The sequence below is a fragment of the Lytechinus variegatus genome, chromosome 3 (genome assembly GCF_018143015.1).
Source record: "Lytechinus variegatus isolate NC3 chromosome 3, Lvar_3.0, whole genome shotgun sequence".
Lineage (NCBI taxonomy): Eukaryota > Metazoa > Echinodermata > Echinoidea > Temnopleuroida > Toxopneustidae > Lytechinus > Lytechinus variegatus.
Window position 1 is genome coordinate 55,820,527 of NC_054742.1, and position 16,555 is coordinate 55,837,081.

Below are 16,555 nucleotides of genomic sequence, written 5' to 3' on the forward strand. Positions count from 1 at the left end.
AATGTTCTCTGAATGTTGCTTTTTTGATACTTAAAGGACAAGTCCACCTCAACAAAAACTTGATTTGAATAAAAAGAGAAAAAATCAACAAGCATAACACTGAAAATTTCATCAAAATCGGATGTAAAATAAGAAAGTTATGACATTTTAAAGTTTCGCTTCATTTCACAAAACAGTTATATGCACATCTCGGTCGGTATGCAAATGAGGGAACTGATGACATATCACTCACTATTTCTTTTGTATTTTAGATTTTCTCGTCATTGTCAAGTGAAATGAAGTTTCATTCCTCCCTGAACACGTGGAATTCCATTATTTAACATTTTGTGCTTCTGGCAAGGAGGTCCTAATCATCAAATTCATAAAAAATGAAATATTGTATAATTCAAACAATAAAAAAACAAAAGAAATAGTGAGTGAGTGACATCATCGACTCTCTCATTTGGATGTAACTGGCTCGTTCACATAACTATTTTGTTAAAAATCAGCGAAGCTTTGAAATGTCATAACTTTCTTATTTTACATCCGATTTTGATGAAATTTTCAGCATTGCATGTGCTTGTCTGATTTTTCTCTATTGATTCAAATCAATATTTTTCTGAGGTAGACTTGACCTTTAAAATACTTTCTTTATATAGTTTTACCAAACCCCAATTTAGAATTCTTAAAACATCTGTATACCAGTGAAAATGTCAAGGACAAAACCTCCAAACTATGATCTAGCTTCCCCTGTTCTTCAAAATTCTATATAACTCCATTTTTACAGCTTCAAGTCTTAAAAAAAGGTTTCCTAATGTCTTTGAACATTTGTCCTATGTTGTTATCTGAATGATGATAACCCCCCCCCCAAAAAAAAATACATTCTCCAATATATTATGTCATCATATTGGAGTTCTCGATAATTACTTTATCCGTTCATTTTTGTCAAGTTATTCTTTGGTTTATTCCTCTTTACGAAACCAACAAAACTTAGTTCAGCCTTCAAGGGTTCAAAACAAACATCAAACAAGGTCGCATCGTACCGGGCATCGTATTATGTTTTTGTCATCATGTTCCGAACCCGGAAGTTCGTTCTCCTCCGCTGCACAAAGCGTATTTCCTGTTACTCGCGCTGCCGCTACAATCCAGGCTAGCTCTAAGCGATCAAACTTCCCGATCGGCGACCGCGGATCTTGGTAGAATACCTCTTTTTGTTATGACTTTGGTAAAATCGACAACTAATAGTCCCACTCTACTTGGAGTTCTTACTTCAAAGGCGTGCTACTGAAACTGAGGAACTCCGAATTAGTTTTCGAATTCATCACTCGATCTTTTCACTTCGAAATTGCAAGCACGGTAGCAGACGATCTTTGATCGGAGTGGTTGTAGAACTTGCACCAGCACCTTCCCCGTGACTTTTGTTCTACCGACCGTATAGCGTCTCAACGATCTGAGAAATCAAGGGGATTGAGTTAGGCTGAGGAGCTGGGAGATATTTTGCTCTCTGGATATTATTTTTCTTTTTCGTGTATAAGGTGGAGGACACCAGATAAAAACGAAGAAGAGGCCCGGTCAATACCATACACGACATAAGCTTGAATTAATCATCATTTTGAGCATGAGTACCAGTAAAATGATAATAAAGGAGGGTTTCCTTGTAAAGAAGGTAGGAATATAGATTGGAATTGGATATTGTCATATTCATGTTATTTGATTATATCACTGAGGTCGAGCTGAGAAATAAAGTAAAATAATGTAACCGAACAACCAAACAAGCATTAACTGATCTTTATTCATATCTGCTTGGTTACGTTATCTTTGTTTTGTTTTTAGAATTAAATTATGAATTCCTCAGTGCTGTTTCTTTTTTGGGGGTGGGGGCCGGGGGATTCCCACGGCGCCCCCCTCAAATATGAGTATTACAATAGTTCTTTGACCATGCAATCATCTTCTTTTCAATACATTTTCTTGTATTACCTTTATATTTCCCTTTTCTTAATCCTATCTACATACTATACATGTAGGTCAATTTTATATGAAATTTCACTTATCCTTATCACAATTCCTTCCCTTCCACAATTTTTCCATCTTTTTATTTAATGAGCAAAATAGAAGCTTCTGCAATAATAGACAGCTGGCAGCCGTCTGTTTCGAGGAGTTTTTTAACATTTTTTTTAAAGTCTCCTCGTACACAGACGGCTCGCTATCGTGCACCCACCATTGGGGACTTGCAATGCAAAATCCCCCCATCGGGGCTCTTCAATTTTTGTCTTTAATGAATAAAAATTTTGAAAATTAATGCGACCAAAATGCAAATTTATATTCCCTCTTGGCATTAATTGCCAAAAAACGGAGAAAAATCAAGTTAAAAGGAACAAAAACAGTGACTTACTTCGGCTGTCACGCAAATTCACTTCCCCGTTTTATCCGATCTTAAGTACATAAACATATGGCCATTGAGTCCCCTGTACGGATCGCGCTAGAACTTCGGTCTCTGTATTTGGTGAGTGAAGCCAACGGAGTTCAGCTGAACAACCAACAAAACAGAGACCGAAGCTTTTGGTCTACTGCAATAACTATAATCATAATTATTTTAAACATTCTTCTGATATTGCCATTATTTTTGTATTCATATTGCCCCCCCCAAAAAAAAAGTATTATTTATTTCGTTTGCTCTGCATATGTTGTTAAATACAATTTCCATATCATTCTCATTAATTGCTGTATTAAATTTTATGGAATAGAAATTGAGATTAAAAATATATATAATTACAAGTAAATGAATTGAATTGACTTTCTAACATAGCTAGGGAATTAATGCAGCAATAGTGATCTCTGAAATTTATCAATTCAATATTTCTTTGCAGGGTCATAAAAGAACAAATTGGAGGACGAGATGGTTTGTTTTAACCAATGATTCCATTGCATACTATAAGCAAACTTCAGATGCCCTCCCTGCAGGGGTCGTTGAACTTCGAGGCTGTTCTGTCATTTCACCTTGTCTACAATATGCAAATAAGAAAGGAGTAAGTATATTAGATTTTAATATGGGGAAACACTTTGACAAGTCCAAATAGTGTAGGTCAAGCTAAACTGACAAGGATGGTGTTGAATATAATGATCATAATCAAGTTGATAATGATGATGTTGGAGATGATGATGATGGCGATGATCAAGATGATGACGAGGATGATGATGATGGTGATAATCAAGACAATGAGGAGGATGATGATGATGGTGATAATTGAGATAATAACGAGGATGATGGTGATGATGATGAATGTGATGATGGTGATAATGATGATAGTGAATATGGTGATGATGATAATCATCATCATACAGTTATTGGTAATAATAATCATAACAAATTACATAATAGTTGACAATAGTAATGATAATATAATATATAAATTATTAATTGTTAATTGTTACTGTTAATTAATGATAATAATAATGAATAATGATAAATATAATTTTTAATATAATGATTGGTAATAATCATGATAACAATAATAATTATAATAATTAATAATACCATAGATAATAATAAGAAATAATGTATTCAATGATAGAAATAACAATCTTGTAAAATGATGATCAATACTCATCATTATGATATTTCTAACCAAATATTCAATCAAATAATTTTGTATCTTTCATCACAGTTTGCATTTATGATAACGAACCAAGAAGGTCATGAGCTTTTGATGCAAGCCTCAACAGTGGAAGAGAGAGAAGCCTGGGCGAAGGCTATTGGTGCAGCCATCGTTGAATGCGATCGATCCAAGGAAACAGATGTGGAGTTACATTCACCACAGAGTAAAATAAACTACCAGTAAGTTCACTTTTCACTTCATATGAAACCCATTTCTTATCATGACCCTGGGAAGTGGGGTGCTGAAGCACCCCAAGATTTGTCTAGGGGTACGTGCTGTGTATGTTATACACCATTGGCGGGCAAGGCAGCACCCCCTGGAAATCAGGTTAGTATGCTAAAATGTGAAAATTGAACCAAAATTACCTTCATTTTCATATTTGGAGCAAAATTTTTTGCTTGTCAATTTTTTTTCTTCAAATCAGCACCCCTCTTAAAAATTGTTTCCAGTGCCCTGTTTTCCATCAATTATCCTCTTTCTATTGTTCTCTCTTCTTTTGCTGTCCACCTCATCTGTATAATTAGATGGAGCAAAGATATTAGTGGGCACAAAATCAATAGTACTCCCCCCAAAAAAAAGGTTCTTGTTGACCCAAAAGAGCTTGATCACCAAGTACTAAAAATTGACCAGTGAAAATTATCACACATAATATGGTGATATTTGCTTCCCCCCTCTCCCCCCCAAAAAAAAAATGACAAGGGGGGGGGAGAAGAATTCATTCATTTAAAAAGTGGGCATAAGAATTACCGGTACATTGATGTGGACATATTCTCAGTGCCCCTTTCTCTCCCAATGTTTATAATTTGTGTAACATTCTTGTACCATTTATCATTAAGATCATACTTTAGTGTGTGTATTGTGGATACTATATATTCTGGGTTTTTTTATGTGAATGTCATATATCTATATACTTTTGTGTACAAAACTTTCTTTTATACAACATACTTTGAGTTCATACCATGCACAATATGTGCCTTAGGGTTACTGATATGTTTGTAATTTTTCTGATCTGAATATCATCTGTAAAGATTTGTGAGAATTTATGTTGTTTTATTGTTATTTTTTATATTCCCTGGATATCAATATAGAAATTTATTACACAGTTCTAGTTGCAATCATTCGTTTCAGCAATGGCTCTAACTACTTAGTTGATGTCAATGAAATATCAAAAATAAAAGTAAAATGTGTATTTCCTGTTCTTCTTAAGGTTTAAAAAAAAAACACATCCATAGCATATTTCAATCAGGTTACATTTTCAAAAGGAAGTATTTGGTAAACATGCGTCAAGAGATTGAAATCTATATTAGTTGTGTGGTTATATTCCAGTGACATACTAAAACTACTATATATCCTCACTATTTTTATTGTAGAGAGAGCTTTTCACAAAGCATGCAAGAGACAACCAAGGAATATAAACATAGTTAAATATGCCAGAAACAGGAATTGTCTTAAATTTTCTATTGAATACCCGGTACTCAATATTTTTTTTCACAGAAATCAGAACAAACATGTTGAAATTGCAACTTTTTTTTCCAAAATAGGAATTACCAGTAATATGTTTTGCAAACTGTAGGAAGCTTGAAAGGGTTATATGCATGAAGTGTTTAAATAATTGTATTGAATAGTTTGGATTTAGGATGAGACAAGTAACAAATTCATTTACTTTTCCATTATAATAGATTTTAACACCAACTTTTTCATGCTGTGATATAGATTATAAATTCACACTTTGTCAATTAAAAAAAGGTTAACATTTAACCTTCTATTTCAAGAGTTTTCTTTTACACCAAATTATTCATATTGTGATATACAGTGCATATCAAAAAGGTTTACACTTTGAAAAAGCCCTGGGATTAAAAAAATATACAACATGTGGGTAATTTTTTTAAAAAGCCCTGGGAATAAAAAAATATAAAACATGTGGGTAATTTTTTTGGCATGTATAATCTTGGGTTTGGGTCTCATCTATCCAATAAAAGTAAAAGTTTTGACTGAATGTTACACTTTAGTGCATGAGCACTGTCCATATTTTGTTAGAATGTGGAAAATATTCAGGATATTACAAATGTATAATTTTGCAGGATTTTTTCTAAGTGTAAACTTTTTTGGGGGGTGAAGATGTATTTATTTTTTCATTTTATGAAAGGTTGTGTAGAAATGGTTCTGAAATTTGCCCCATGGGCAGGGGTATAGGCTATTTTCATCTTAAAAACTATGTTGGAGATCAAACATATATAGTCCAAATATATGGACTCTGATTTGATAAGATTTAATCTGGGCAATGTCATCGTGATAACAAACATCTACATAGACTATAGCCTTAATATATAGCCCATCAATAAACATGTTGTGTTTACATGCAGTTTAACACTTAAAACAGTTTCAAGTTTCAGCATTAAACTATTGCATTCATCACACATTTGATATCCTGTAGACTGTAGTAAAATATCATGTACGAAATTGCAAAATCACAAAAAAAATGAATGAAAATTCATGAAGAATCTAAGATGATAAATTCTGGGAGAAGAGGCATTCATTGTGCTTGTATGGAGGAGAAATTCTATTTCTTGGGATTTTAATTGAGTCCAAGATAGTTCTTTGAAACCAATGTAGTGGAAGAACTCAAGATTCAGGGGATATACAATGGCAGATGATTTAATGCTTTCAATACAAAGGATTCAATGGTTTCTAATGAGCTAATATTCAATGGAACAAGAGTGTCATTAAAGTTTCTCACTGTATGGTGCCCAACTTTAATGGTTTTAATCTTCTTTAAATACCTCTGGTACAATAAAGGCAGTGCTTTCATTCTGTGAAGCGTTGATTTACCATGAAGAATGACGAATGAGGAAGTAAACCTGAAAGTCCCATTAGGTGGTTTCAAACCGCCTCGATCACAAGAATCCCCGTTAAATTACGAGAACTTTTTAAGGCTAAAAAATACCCGTTAATTATTCCTGCATTCACACCGCCCCGAAACACATCCTTCGGGATAAGTTCCCGAAGTTACGAGCATGCGCAGTGTGGTCTGATAAGCAGGCAAGGCGGGAGATTCAAAATCACTAGCCCAGCAGCCACCCACGCCGCCGCGCCCAACGACACGCTGGGATAAAAGTTCCCGTAATTTGCTTTCACATCGCCAAAATACCTGCGACCTTGGAAAAATCCCCACGAAAGTTCTCGTAATTTCGCCAAGTACCTACTATTTAGCGGGTATTTTCTTTCGGGGAAATTACGCGTAGTTTGCTTTCAAATTACCAAAATACCTGGTATTTTCTGATCGGGGTAAATTTCCCGATCAGAGAATACCTGGAACTGGCGAACTTCGAGGCGGTCTGAAACCGCCTATTGTGTCGGTGGATTAGGCATGAATACTTACATTGATCTTTTGACATTCAATATAATCTGCCCTACACAAGCTACCTGACAGAGGTATAGCCAATTTCCTCTGCCCTGTTGTACTTTTCATTTTGCCTGTACAAATGCATATGTTCATTCATAATTCATGTCAATCATATTCTGCCCAATGCAGTTTCAAAGGATTGGTTTGATTGACATAATTATGCTCACTTAAAAGGCAATCAAAACAAAAATTTTGTCTAAATGACAAATTAACAAAATGAATGATTATAATGGATGTTTGCTCACTCATTAAGCTCTCAAAAATATATTACAAGTGCATCCTACAGGTTAATTGGCCAATACATGTAGCTGGGATATATTATATTATGGGTACAATCCCCCCTTCCCCATGCTTGACTCATAAGTACATTGTGCACAGAAAAACAGGAAATTTATGAGAGTCTGCACAAAGCTGGTTAATTTCACCTGAAGTAAATTTGAAAGAAAAAGCAAACAAGTTGTCTTCCAAATGTCTCTTTAGGCGGTGCTGCACCATCCTGAGTTTGCCCAATCTCAAGATTTTAGCCCGATCAGCCCTCTTCGCGATTAATCTCGAGATTCAAGAAACCCCGTCTCCACCATCGCAAGAAGAGCAATTCCTGCTCGAGCGAGGCATCGATGCATTGCCGTGTATAAATAATCCCGAGTGTGTCTGCACCTACGAATTAGCGCGATAATTCGTGAAATAGTGCGCTATTTTGCAAATAATCCCAAGTTGACTTGGGATTGCAATCTCGAGATTAATCCTACGAAATAGCGCGATAATTGCGTCTGCATTGCAAATAATCTCGAGATTGTTCAGATCAGGATAATTTGCCAGATCAGAAAGAGCATGCTAATTTGAAAACTAGGGATGGTGCAGACGGCCCTTTTGTTCATGTTCATGATGGATGTCAAAGTGATCAGGTAAATAGGATAAATCTTTGCTATTGGAAGAAATTAATCTACTTTTAGTACCTGAAAATGAGCATCCTTGAATAATATTTGAAATGACTAGTTATTTATTGTTAATATTGTACATTGGGAGTGTGATCATCTGATGACTGTGAACTCTTAAATGTGTTTACTTTCATATTTTTCTTGTTCATATCCCTGAATATATTTTTACTTCTCTTTTATTCTTAGCGCTTTGAAACAAAGCACTTCAAATTGAACATTAAGTTCAGCACGCAGCATATCCATACAGTCTGCATGTCCCAAAATATAGCTCTACCATACATTCTTAAATAATGATGCAGGTAAAAACGCTAGGGAGGATTTTGAATAAAGTGCAGCATTTATTTTTACTTCTCAGATTTGTTATAGAAATTTCAACTTTTTGAGATAGTGTTTTCGTTTTCTTTCACACAATTTGAAAGAAATGTGATGCTAGCCTTAAAAGGGCAAATTCTCAAGATAGTTATATGAATGAATTCTCAATCTTCAATAAACAATTATGAACAGTACTCTGTAAAAATTATGAATTTTACAAGGATTTTGACTTTTTAATAGTACAAAGTTTTAACCTCAACATAGTGATCTAGTGGGGTCTGAAAATGCCAATTCTTTTAAATGCGCAATTCTCTAGAACTTTCAATTGGGTGAAATTCAAAGCTCAATAGCAAAAAATCAAGCACATGAACCCATGTTATTTTTTGCATATTTGAAACATTGAGGTGCTGAAGTAACTCTGTGCAAAGTTTTGTGAAAATGACATGAATTCTGTTTAAATGTGGAACGTCCTTATATATCTAGGCATTCAAAAGCTAATCATATATTCCCATGCATGCAATGCTTGCAAATAAATTGATTTCCTCTAAAAATCTATCACCGATATTCTTCTTCAAAACAATATTTGAGAAAATAGAATAAGATAAAAGAAATATGAATGTCTAGAATTTGTTTATATTAGTTTTCTGTATTGTCAAAATACATGCATATCCAAACAAGACTTAAGATATTAATAAATATTTGTGAACTGTCATAAAGATTTGTAAAAATTTCTCACGCATTCCTTGCTCAACATTTTTTTAAATGCAAAAAACAGGACGCACTTAGCAAAGATAATAAGGAAATATCGATATCGGGAAAGTGAAAGTAAAAATATTGAACATGTTGAAAGAGACAACAAAATGAATTTCGTTTTGAAAGGAAATAACAATTTTATCAAAATATTGTATTCAGGACATACTTCTTGTTAAAGATGAATTCCAGATGTAAGGTACAAATTGATTTTTTCACAGAATCTATAGAAATTACGACCCAGGGGCGGTATTCTGAACATTGTCTTTTCTCTATATTTTATGTTATCTCAGAGATATGACAAAGTCGGTATTCTGGTGGATGTCTTAACGTTTGTCACAAAAATTGTCATAAATTTTGTCTCTTCTCTTTAGCGCGCAGCAAAAATACGCGGCTTTAAATGCGCGTAATCCTTTTATACAAGCAAAAGATATGACAAAAGTTATGACAGGGGGGTAGCAGTCATAAATTTTGTCATATCTTTTAGTACCGAATATCCCGATACCCTGCCGACTGAAATGTCAAGCAAATAACTATATAATTTAGATTAGCTTGTGGTATTAGTTTCACTCATCTTCCATGACAATTTTCAATATTATTTTTTCATGCTACAATTAGTTAGACCCTACATATTTATTCCTCCTCTTTTTCTCTGTTTTCCTTACTTTTCTACTTCTCCTTTAAAATTCTTCACAGCTCCCCGTCTCTTTTGTAATTAAGCGCATCAATATACGCGTAGTTGCGCGATGCCAGAAACAGAATTGGGGATATCCCCTACCTGTCACGGGGCATTCCTATTGGCTAGAAGGGCTCCCACTGGGAACTAACGATGATTTTGATTGGATTGCTTCCGAAAAGATGGGCGGGAACTTTGAGAGATATGACAGGGAAAAGACAATGTTCAGAATACCGATTTGTGACAATCATAGCAGTGTCACATCTCGGAGAGAAATGACAAAATTTATGACAAAAGTTATGACAAAGTTATAGAAATTACGACCCAGGTGTATAACTAGAAATTAAATCATAATGGTTTGTAATTAGTTACATGTATGTACATGAAATAAGTGGGGAAAAAACAGCTCCCTTATCAATTCACTGTTTTCTCTGTTTATGTCTACCCCTCTCTTTATTTCCTTTCTTCTTTTTTTCTGCAATTTCTTTTTTTCTTTTACATACTCATAATTAATTTGACCCCTCTTAGAATTTACAAATTTTTCATACAGGAATATGTCTGAAGCATGCCTGAAACAGATATGATTTTTTTTCAAGTAATTGTGGACAAAATATATAAAAGGCTAAGGGCAATTTGCCCCCATCATGTAAAAATAACCCTCATAAGTTTGTAACTATTTCTATCATTCTCTCTTTATTTTTTCTTCTTTGTTTGCTATGTTCCTTTCCTTCATTCTTCTTTCTTTTCTCATTTGATTAACCGTTTTCCTTAATTTATTTTTCCATCTCCTCACTAGCTTTTATCTTTAATTTTCTTCTTCCCAATATCTTTTTCCTTCTTCCTGGACTTCATGGTTACTAATATATTATTCTCATCATAATCATCAGTGGTGTTATGATTGATGAGCCCCCAAAGGGGGGGGGGGTGCAGTAAAGCACACAGGGGGCAAAATTAATTTAAACAATTTTAATCTAGCAAAGCCATAAGAAAACGAAAAATATTCAATTTCATAATGAAAATCTAATTTTGTGATTGATTGACACAATATATTATCATATTCACCATTCTTTTGCTCTTTTTCTTCTTGGTTTGGGAACTTTTTAGGGTCCAGTGTCCCCCCCCCCCCTCCTTCACCTTTATGCAAGTGATCCCCTCTATTATGATTATTGTATATTTCTATTTATTTCCAGTGATTTGGTTGAAGCAATGAAAGACCCTGATGCTGGTATTGAAAGGGGTATGCACAAGGTGGATGAGACCACAGTATACAAAGATTGCTTCACAGGTATGGAAAGATGCTTTTACAGTATAACAATATACTCAAAGCTGTAATAATTTATACAAGAATTTAAATAAATTAAACAAGCAAAAAACTGAAACTCTCCTCAAATTTGGATTAAAAATAAGCAAGTATTATGATTTATTCAGCAAATAATACAAAAATACATTTTTGTAACTTGTAAGTTTGAACATTTAATTTTTGTTTCATTTTGACATCCCCCATCATTTCTGCTCAAAGAAGGTGAAAACAGAATTGGCTATTGACTTAATGTGTGAGAGCTATTTTCCGCTTCTAATTTTGTTACAATCAATTGAGATATTTCTTTCGCTGATAAAATGAAGTGACGAATGTTAGAGAATAAATTTTATAAAAGGAAAATTTGGCAAGTGGGATGTACACACTATCTTTTCAAAGAGAATAAATGAATACAGCTTACCTCGAAAGAGATAAAGCTGCCTTCAGTTTCAATGCTTGCTATCATTTCCACCAATAGTAATTATTTGCATATTTATTGTTATTTGTATTTCTTACCCACAGGTAACCAGATGGTTACATGGCTTATAGACTGGTCCTTTGCTGAAGGTCGAGAGAAAGGCATAGAGATAGGATCAAAGTTACTTACTCAAGCCCTATTACAACCAATGACCTGTGGATTAGATAATGCTGCCTGTCGTAAAACATTTGTAGATGAAGAGGAGGCCCTCTATAGATTTGTGAGTACCCAGTGCAGCACGTGTGTATTCATGTCTTTTATTCATTATTTCTTTTTTCAGGGAAAAATGAAGTTCTAAATTTATGATGTATTGATATCATTTTTATCCCTGATGATTTAGCAAGGTTTGAGCATACATATTCAAATAATCTCAGTCAATTTGTGGCAGAAATCTGCTTTGTATGACCATTTTGAAAAAAGGTAAATGAATATGAAAATGTAATTTTTTTATTTGGTTGGGAAATTCATTTTGAGTGTAGAGTCAAACCAAACTTTATGTACAGGTTCGGGGGTGTTTTCTGAAAGGACTTGTTGAATGATTTACCTGACAGTCAATCAACATCAAAGAATGTTGTAAGATCCAACAACTTGGTTAGACAAAAAAAGATTAAATGCTCCATTGTCGTAAGTACTTTCATGGAGACAAGAGTATTAATACATAAAAAGAAATGATGTCATGTTGTATTTTTCCTTTTTATTTGGATTAATTGCAGTCATCACTGAACATGTCCAATTTGAAGAATGTTTTGGACAGTAGTGATTCATCAAGCAGCGACTCTGAAACAGAAGAGAGATTACCAAAGAAAGGGAAAGATGAACTGCCAATCAAACCATTAAAAGGACATGGAGGAAAGATAGTCAAACAAGGATTTCTACTCAAAAGGGTATATCTTGTGATCATTATCATGATTATGCATAAGTATATGAATGAATATTTGATAAATAAGATTTTATAGTTTTGTTTTTATTCATTCATTTATATTTTCATATTATAATTTCTATTTTATTTCATTTATTAATTTTATTATTTATTCAATATATTTATTTATTATTCATTCATTTTATCTATTATTATTATTCATTTTTTGGGGGGTACTGGTGTTTTAAAGATGGCCTAGGTAAGAATTGTTTTGCTACTATTAAGCCTGAAGTTGTGAAAGAAATAGTCTTGTGATTAAGCTTTTATATTACCTATGGATTTATCATTTTTTTAATACAAAAATGTAAAATAAATGCAAAAAAATCTCTATATTGTTGTTGGCTATTACAGTATTTTATTTCTGTCAGTGAGTCATAGTTCAAGTAAATCAGAAACTTATAAAGCTAGATTTTGCAACAGATTAATTATTACATCTAGTGTTTAATATTGTTTTTCTTGGAAGTTGTTGTTTTTAATTGTAGTGTTTTGTCAATTTACCAGGAAATTTGTATCATTGCAATATAAAGGTATAATATTTTGAAATGATGTATATATATTTGTTTCATTCTAGGGACATGTTAGGCATACATGGAAAGCAAGATTATTTGTTCTATGGGATGATCCTGCCTACCTTCAGTATTACAGGGGTTCAAAGGTATAGTAAAAAAAAAGTTCCTTTCATATATTGTTGTGATAGCCCTCATTCAAGGTAGTAGTTGCATTGGATGTAGCAGCCCCCCCCCACCCAGGGGGGGGGGCACCTCATGCACATTCCTGATTTTCAGGGAAAGGGCCCAGTTTGGGTTTAAAAAAAGCAGTAACATCATTGAAATAGAGGGCCATTTAGCATTTTTTCCAGAAATATTTTTCAGAATAGTACATATCTTTACCGAACAATCCTGAATTATTTTTTCTTATCAAGTTTTTAGGGGGGGGGGGGGGGGGGGGGGGTGAGCGGTTGGTGAATTTTGCAAGCTTTCCTTCCAAATACCTTTGATAAGGGGTACAATTTTGCTTGCTTCCCTTCCAGAATTCTAATATATAGAGGGGGAGTATTCATGATGGCTTCCCTTCCGAAAACATGTAAAACAATAAAAATGTATTAGTAAGCGTTTTGCAAACATCCATCAAAGATTATAAAAAGAGAATTAATTAATTTCTAAAACTTTCATTTTGTGACATACTAACCAATGAGCAGCGCTCCCATATATCATGTGATATATTTGCCAAATAATTCATTTTTATTTTACAAAAACTAGAAAGTGAATTATTTATGCATTAGATTTATTTTTGGACACATCATTTCATACCCCCTTCTGTAAGAAAGATAAATTGTTTTTCACCATGAAAAATTAAAAAGTGGAAATATAGATAGAATTTCATGACATATGGGGCAGGTGATCACATATACAATGTCACAAATCAAAAAGGTTGTAAGTTGTTATTGTCTTTGCTCTGGTGGATTCTCAACAAACCTCCACAAATACTTTTATCAATTTTTTTCCACTTTTATTGGAACCAACTTATCGGTGGAATTTACCATTGATGTTTTATACTCTTGTATATCTATGTTGTGTTTCATTTGTAGGCAGGAGATGAAAAACCACTAGGTGAGATTCCTCTCTTCAAGTGTTCTGTTGGCGTACAGGAAGCAAGAGAAAAGTCAGGTAAATGATTTCTAAAATATGTTTATGGGTCAATCAACATACATGTACTTCTTTAAATTGATTTACCCCCCCAAAAAAAAAAAAGCTTCAACAAATGGGTGTTTTGCACCCTTCCTGAATTTGTGTATTTTTTTAATGGAACCGAATCTTGTTTACAGAATGTGTCTTCTTAAAGGACAAGTCCACCCCAACAAAAACTTGATTTGAATAAAAAGAGAAAAATTCAACAAGCATAACACTGAAAATTTCATCAAAATCGGATGTAAAATGAGATAGATATGAAATTTTCAAGTTTCGCTTCATTTCACAAAATAGTTATATGCACATCTTGGTCGGTATGCTAATGAGGGAACTGATTACATCACTCACTCACTATTTCTTTTGTATTTTATTATATGAAATATGAAATATTTTTTATTTTCTCGTCATTGTCATGTGAAATGAAGTTTCATTCCCCCTGAACATGTGGAATTCCATTATTTTAACATTTTGTGCTTCAGGCAAGGAGGTCCTAATCGTCAAATTCGTAAAAATTGAAATATTGTATAATTCAAACAATAAAAAACAAAAGAAATAGTGAGTGAGTGACATCATCGACTCTCTAATTTGGATGTAACTGGCTCGTTTAACTATTTTGTTAAAAATAAGTGAAACTTTGAAATGTCATAACTTTCTCATTTTACATCCGATTTTGATGAAATTTTCAGCATTGTGCTTCTCTGATTTTTCTCTTTTGAATCAAATCAACATTTTTCTGAGGTGGACTTGACCTTTAAAGTAAAACTATGTATAAAAAGTGTTCACTGTCAAAACTTTTTTTTTTTATTTGGGTAGACTTTTTTTTTAATTTTGGTTTAGTACCATCTACGGATGGCAAATAATATGGATTGGAATGTTGAATCCATGGATAAAGCTACTTGTCTTATGAAGGAGAAAAGTGAAAATGTTATACGTACAATCTGTGCATATACAGAAGTTGGAAGACACTTGACAACTACCCAGACTGAAATTAGGGATATATGATTAAGAAACAGTATTGAATACATCATCTTTAAATTTCTTATGCATTCAATGTAGATATAGGGAGATGAAGTGAATGAAAATATTTTGTTTTCTTGTCCAGATGTGACGGTGAAAAACAAGAATCGTCAGAATCTTTTCAGCGTGACGACCAAGAAGGGTAAGGTGTACGTCTTTGAGGCGAGGACTCCGGAGGAGAGAGAGGATTGGATGAGAGCCATCATTAGCCCTCTCAGTGTTGGTAGAGAGTAGAATAATCTGTCTTTCATTAATTCTTCATGCCTACTCCTGGTAATGAACAAAAGAGAATATAAAGATATCCATCCTTCAGTACTTTGCCACACTCACTCTGACCGATGACCCATTAACAAACGTAACATTAAGATATTTTCTAAAACCTCTGTACCAGAAATATTGTTAGCACTAACAATGCGTTGACAGAGGCTCTGCAACAACGGGAATGTCGCAGTGATGCCGATTTCACAACAAATTATGTACATCTTGGATCAACGTTTGGACATCACATAGTCCAAAAATGTGACTGAGCATACTGATAGTGCTCTGTTAGACTAACAGCGTTTCTGTACGGCAGTATACAAATAGCGAATAGGCATGAGTGCGATGGTGCGAGATTTCGCATGAGGTGAAAGAAAGATGCTCTATTCAACGAGGCGTTAGCCGAGTTGAATAGAGCGTTTCTTTCTTTCACCGAATGCGAAATCTTGCACCATTGCACGAATAAGAATATTCGCTATTTGTGTTGTACAACGCCTCGGAATCTAGCGAAAATATGAAAAAACACAAGAGTTTTTCCCTCCAGTAATCTATGAAAAGGGAGCAAAAATATTGAAAGCAAAATCCCACAAGCCGGGCCCACAAGCGCACATGATCTTGGACAGCATGCGCATTTAGCCAGCGGGCTGTACGCGCATTGTCACCTTATTCAATGAAATCGCATTGTGACGTCACCTCCTAAAGCCGTGCAATGGTACATTTTGGATGGTACGTCTTGTGTGCAACGGTACGAATGTGTGACATTCAGCCTCCCATTTGATCGCGTACAACAAGCTAAGTAGGCGTTGTACAATACTGGTTAATTGTGCTGTAGAGTGTCCTGTTGTGAGTGATTCAACAGCACTAATTTTGTTTCTGACTCCTGGGAAAATCCTTCCTCATGCTGCTCTATCCTCAGAGCTGCGAGTATGCACATATTTCTCTTAAGGATTTATGACATTTATTCATGTATTGCATATGGGGAGCTGCTCAGCTATATGAAGTCTCAAATTCAAAACTCTCTTATAAGTTATACTTTTATGTTTTTTTGTTGAACCCTTACCTTTTTTTCATTTTTTTATTTTCAGCTTTTTATGATATTAATATATTGTTGCCAGTGTGAACTTCCCCTTTAATGACATCCTTTTGCTTATTTGATGTAAGGCAAAGCAAACTTAATCAGCTTT

General features: G+C 34.0%; 1 protein-coding gene across 1 annotated transcript; it reads left to right on the top strand.

Annotated features, from left to right (window-relative positions):
• Positions 1-1,113: 1,113 nt before the first annotated feature.
• LOC121411429 (pleckstrin-like) lies at positions 1,114-15,761 on the top strand. Its single transcript, XM_041604161.1, has 9 exons — positions 1,114-1,645; positions 2,847-3,005; positions 3,645-3,814; positions 10,905-10,999; positions 11,534-11,709; positions 12,203-12,373; positions 12,980-13,063; positions 13,997-14,075; positions 15,199-15,761. Exons 1-9 carry the CDS (start codon positions 1,598-1,600, stop codon positions 15,345-15,347), a joined length of 1,131 nt encoding a protein of 376 aa, XP_041460095.1. The 5' UTR covers positions 1,114-1,597; the 3' UTR covers positions 15,348-15,761.
• Positions 15,762-16,555: the final 794 nt, after the last annotated feature.